This window comes from Eulemur rufifrons, chromosome 12 (genome assembly GCF_041146395.1).
Source record: "Eulemur rufifrons isolate Redbay chromosome 12, OSU_ERuf_1, whole genome shotgun sequence".
NCBI classification, from domain to species: domain Eukaryota; kingdom Metazoa; phylum Chordata; class Mammalia; order Primates; family Lemuridae; genus Eulemur; species Eulemur rufifrons.
The window spans coordinates 10,036,767-10,042,227 of NC_090994.1; the positions used below are offsets into that span (position 1 = coordinate 10,036,767).

The 5,461-nt window shown below is 61.3% G+C and overlaps 1 protein-coding gene across 1 annotated transcript; it reads left to right on the top strand.

Annotated features, from left to right (window-relative positions):
* Positions 1-356: 356 nt before the first annotated feature.
* Positions 357-5,060, top strand: LZTS1 (leucine zipper tumor suppressor 1). The gene is made up of 3 exons (XM_069485183.1): positions 357-701; positions 1,616-2,416; positions 4,182-5,060. Exons 1-3 carry the CDS (start codon positions 357-359, stop codon positions 4,830-4,832), a joined length of 1,797 nt encoding a protein of 598 aa, XP_069341284.1. The 3' UTR covers positions 4,833-5,060.
* Positions 5,061-5,461: the final 401 nt, after the last annotated feature.

The window sequence follows — 5,461 nt, forward strand, 5'->3', positions numbered from 1 at the left end:
GCTGAGAACAGACCCTCTCGTGAATGAGTTCTCAGGTTTATTGAATTAATGGTCAAGGGACGAATGAACCGAGGGCCCAGGAGTGGAGACAGCTGGGCTTCCCACGTGCATTTCTCTACTGCCCAGATCCGGCAGTCGGAATAACTACTCCTTAATCACCCTCGAGGACGGTGCAGTGACTGTCCCCGTCCCAGGCTGACTTCTCTCTTGTGTCTCCTTCCAGGCCCATGGCTCTCCCAAGCTCTGTGAGGTTCTTGCTATGACCACAGTCCCCTCTCGGAGCCAGGACTGCTCCCCGCCGCTGCAGCCTCTCCAGGCGCCCGCCCAGCCCAGCCCTTCCTCGGCCCCGAGCCACCATGGGCAGCGTCAGCAGCCTCATCTCCGGCCACGGCTTCCACAGCAAGCACTGCCGGGCGTCGCAGTACAAGCTGCGCAAATCCTCCCACCTCAAGAAACTCAATCGCTATTCTGACGGGCTGCTGAAGTTTGGCTTCTCCCAGGACTCGGGTCATGGCAAGTCTAGCTCCAAAATGGGCAAGAGCGAAGACTTCTTCTACATCAAGGTCAGCCAGAAGGCGCGGGGCTCCCACCGCCCAGACTACACGGCGCTGTCCAGTGGGGACCTCGGGGGCCAGGCCGGGGTGGACTTTGACCCGTCCACCCCACCCAAGCTCCTGCCCTTCTCCAATCAGCTGGACATGGTAAGCGGGGGCCGCTGGCGGGGATGGGTGGGGCAGACAGGCAGGAGAGAACGAACGGGGGAGGTGGGCAACATAAGGCACAGGGACAGTGGTGACCTGAACGTTTAGACTCCCAGAGGACCGAGCAGAAGGACAAGGGCCCAGAAGCATCTTTGGCTGAATAAGGGCTGGGGTTTTGTTATCGTCTGTTTAGCACAGGTGAGGGCAAAAGACTCCTGGGTGCTCACAAGTCCAGCCCTTGGGCCAGCTCAAGCCCGCTGGGTCCCACCAGTGGACACTGAAAATGACTGTCCTATTCAGTCCCCGCCCCTGCCCTGGGGGAATGAACCCACCGCTTTGATTTACTAGGAAAGGGCCCCCTATGTTTGCACAGAGCTTTCAGCTTTGCAAACTAAAAGGCTTGTAAACTGCAAGGCGCTCTACCAATGAAAATCAGGCTTTAAAAAAAGAATTTGTCATTCCAAGTGACCCTCCCAGCCCCAAGCCCTGTGAGGAGGCCGTGGTCAGCGTTCCCGCTCCAGGCTAATGGGAGAGGCAGTGGAGGTGAAGAGGGGTCACCTATACTAGGACACCAAGCTGGTCCAGCCTAAGGCCCTAACCCTCACCACACAGAGACCCAGGAGGGCTGGGACAAGCTGGTGGCAGGTTACTATTTCCTAGAACAAGGGGCCCAGGTCGTCATTTAAGGACATCCCCCAGGGACAGAGGATTTTCTGTTTCTTGAGAGAGATTGGCCATATTCGGCTGCTTCACAGCAACATGCAACGTCTTCTGTGGCTACCGACCAGGCAGGGTGCCACACGGGCTCCGTGAGGTCGGCTGGCCGAGGCAGGCACTTGCTTGTACCCGGGGGAGGGACAGGTGGGATGGGCGCTCTGGAGGCTCAGGGTCACTCCGGTCCTCTTCCTCCCCAGGGCTCCGAGAAGGGCGCGGCGAGGCCCACAGCCTTCAAGCCCGTGCTGCCACGGTCAGGGGCCACCCTGCACTCGTCCCCCGAGAGCGCCAGCCACCAGCTGCACCCCGCCCCTCCGGACAAGCCCAGGGAGCAGGAGCTGAAGCCCGGCCTGTGCTCCGGGGCGCTGTCCGACTCCGGCCGCAACTCCATGTCCAGCCTGCCCACGCACAGCACCAGCAGCAGCTACCAGCTGGACCCGCTGGTCACCCCCGTGGGGCCCACCAGCCGTTTTGGAGGCTCGGCCCACAACATCACCCAGGGCATCGTCCTCCAGGACAGCAACATGATGAGCCTGAAGGCCCTGTCCTTCTCCGACGGCGGGAACAAGCTGGGCCACGCGAGCAAGGCGGACAAGGGCCCCGCGTGCGTCCGCTCCCCCATCTCCACGGACGAGTGCACCATCCAGGAGCTGGAGCAGAAGCTGCTGGAGAGGGAGGGCGCGCTACAGAAGCTGCAGCGCAGCTTCGAGGAGAAGGAGCTCGCCGCGGGCCAGGCCTACGAGGAGCGGCTGTGGCGCTGCCGGGACGAGCTGGAGGGCGCGGAGCCCAGGTGCGGCAAGCTGAAGCAGGCCTCGCAGAAGAGCCAGCGCGCGCAGCAGGTGCTGCACCTGCAGGTGCTGCAGCTGCAGCAGGAGAAGCGGCAGCTGCGGCAGGAGCTCGAGAGCCTCATGAAGGAGCAGGACCTGCTGGAGACGAAGCTCAGGTCCTACGAGAGGGAGAAGACCAGCTTCGGCCCCGCGCTGGAGGAGACCCAGTGGGAGGTGAGGCCGTGCGGGGCTCGTGGGCCGGGGCGGTCGGGGTTTGGCGACAATCCCTCCCTCTCCTCCTGCTGCCGGCCAATAGTGCGCTAACACCAACCGCACGGGAGGCTGAAGTGCCGGCTTTACCGCCCAAAGAAGGGGCTCCGGTAAACTGTTTTGGGGAAGCACTTAGCTCTGAGCTTCCTACTCTCCCCACCGCACCCTCGTGGCCCCCAGACTTGAACTTCCTAACCCGGTCACTGGCTGGGAAGCCGGAGCCCAGGCCCAGCCTCACTGCATCTGCCCACGGAGGCGCCAAAGCAGCACAGGCAGTGCCTGAGTCTGCGCAAGCCCAAGGCCCCGAGAGAGCATAAAATTTATTAGTTGCTTTCAAGGGAAGGGACCCCACCCACTATTAAGTGTTGTCACAGCAGACCCCATGCCCACCACGGTCCTGGCCATGCCCGAGATGCATAGCGCATGCTGGCGTTAGGCGCCCAGCTTTGCCCGTCAATCTGGAGCTGAGCTGGACATGCCTGTGACCTCGTTCCCAGGTTGTCCAGTCAGGCTATATAGTAAAATGACAAATAATAATAATTTATAATGACACATATGTTGTTACAAACATAATGTAGAGAGTGTTTATTAAGTGCCAAGCCCTAGGTTCTCTTCTCTATTCCGTACAATAGCCCAGTAAAGTAGGTACTATTACTAATCCTGAATGTACGGGTAGGGAAACTGAGGCACGGAGAGGTTATGATGGAAACAGCTAGTTCAGAGACTAGTCCAGGGTCTGATATATATATATATATATACATATATATATATTAGGTATCAGAGCCAGGGTTTGCTCCCAATAGTGTGACCTCTGCCCCGCATTGCCACCATCCTGACACATCCAGGATCACCCAGGTTGGAAGTGGTTGAGTTGGGACTCAAAGCCAAGTCCGCACCTCGACCCTCATGAAAGGAATATGGACTTGACCTTGGAAAGATACACTTGGTCCCAACCGAGCATCATGGGTGGGGCTGAATCTTCTCTGGGATGGGGCAGTGTTCCTTGGAGACCAAGGGGGAGGGAAAGTGAGGAAATGTCAAGGTGGCTTCCAGTCTTGTTCCAGGAGTGCCTTCTGTAAGGCCTTGAGACACAGCCAGCCAGACTGGCCCAGGCCTGTGACCCCAAATGGCCAAGACCCCAGAGACACAGGGTCTGATCAATGGCTCTGGTTCCCATCGTTGCTCTCGGCCCAGTTTTGGTGGGGACAGGAGTAGAATTGGTGACGGAGGGGCTGGGGCAGAGCTCACCGGGTCATCACTGGGCAGGTAGGCACGGGCTCTGTCTCAGGGCCAGCGAGGTGCTCGTCACCGGGGCACAGCAGTGGGTGCAGGACATAGTCTTCGGGCCCCTGCAGAGAGGGGAGAGGAGGGCCGGGTGTGCGCAGGGGTGAGGTCGGGGGTGTGGGCGTAGCATGGATGGTAGAAATCTGGCCGGCACAGACGCCAGTACTGTTCAGGGTGTTCAGGGTGGGTGACAGAGCTGCTAGCAGTGGGCAGATGCAACGGCAATGGCTGATTTGCACAAGCTGCGGCTGGTGCGCTGAGTGGGGGCGCACTGGGATCTGGAGCCCGAACTGGGGGTGAGGGAGGTATATAGACAGACCAAGCCGGACGCAAGCATGAAAGAACCCCCAGAGAAGGGCTTGGCTTTCACAGCCCTCCAGCCCACCGTGCCTGGGTGAGGACACTCACCTCTCGGCACTCTGCCTCCCTCCCCCGTCCCCGGCAGGTGTGCCAGAAGTCGGGGGAGATCTCCCTCCTGAAGCAGCAGCTGAAGGAGTCCCAGACGGAGGTGAACGCCAAGGCCGGCGAGATCCTGGGCCTGAGGGCGCAGCTGAAGGACACGCGGGGCAAGCTGGACGGCCTGGAGCAGAAGACGCAGGACCTGGAGGGCGCCCTGCGCACCAAGGGGCTGGAGCTGGAGGTGTGCGAGAACGAGCTGCAGCGCAAGAAGAACGAGGCGGAGCTGCTGCGGGAGAAGGTGAGCCTGCTGGAGCAGGAGCTGCTGGAGCTGCGCGCCCAGGCCGCCGTGGCCCGCGACGTGGCCGCCGTGACACCCGCCGCCTTCCCGGAGGACATCCCCGCGCTGCAGCGGGAGCTGGAGCGGCTGCGGGCGGAGCTGCGGGAGGAGCGGCAAGGCCACGACCAGATGTCCTCGGGCTTCCAGCACGAGCGGCTGGTGTGGAAGGAGGAGAAGGAGAAGGTGATCCAGTACCAGAAGCAGCTGCAGCAGAGCTACCTGGCCATGTACCAGCGCAACCAGCGGCTGGAGAAGGCGCTGCAGCAGCTGGCCCGCGGCGACGGCGCCGGGGAGCCCCTGGAGATTGACCTGGAAGGGGCTGACATCCCCTACGAGGACATCATAGCCACCGAGATCTGAGAGGCCGCCTTGGGGAGTGAGGCCTGGGGACCCGGCTCTGGGAGGCAGGGGCTGAGCCCGTTTGAGGAGGGCTCCCCTCCCCAGCACCCCGGCTCAGTGGCTGTGGCCCCTCTGAAAGAAGCCACCCCTGGGGCACAGGCCCAGGGCCCTGAGTGTTGGGCAGGGTTGCAGGATGGCCTTCTGTCCCATGTCTGATGTCCCGGCGTTCACCAACCCTGCAGCCTGCCGGACCTCGGGCCCTGACTCCTGTGGCTGTCCCAAAGGATGGGTCCAGGGATCCCCATGCTTTGGTTAAGGGCTCCCTAAACCTGCCTTTGTCCAGAACAGTCAGAGAGACTCCCCCACGAGGGAAGGTGGCCACTCCCCTGAAGACCACACAGCCACGCCAAGTACGAGGCACCATCCCAACCCCCTTCTCCCCATGGACACACCGGAATGCCTTGGGAATAGAAAGAAGCCATTTGTGACCAGAAGCCTTGGAACCTGGCCCATCAGGACTTGAGCTGCTTTTCTTCTGGCCTCAGAGAGAGAGGGTTGGGAGGGGCTGTGGAGAACCTGGCCCAGCACCTCTGGGGCTGTCCCAACCCCAGCCAGCCACAGGAAGGAGGGGACAGCTGGGCAGACCCAGC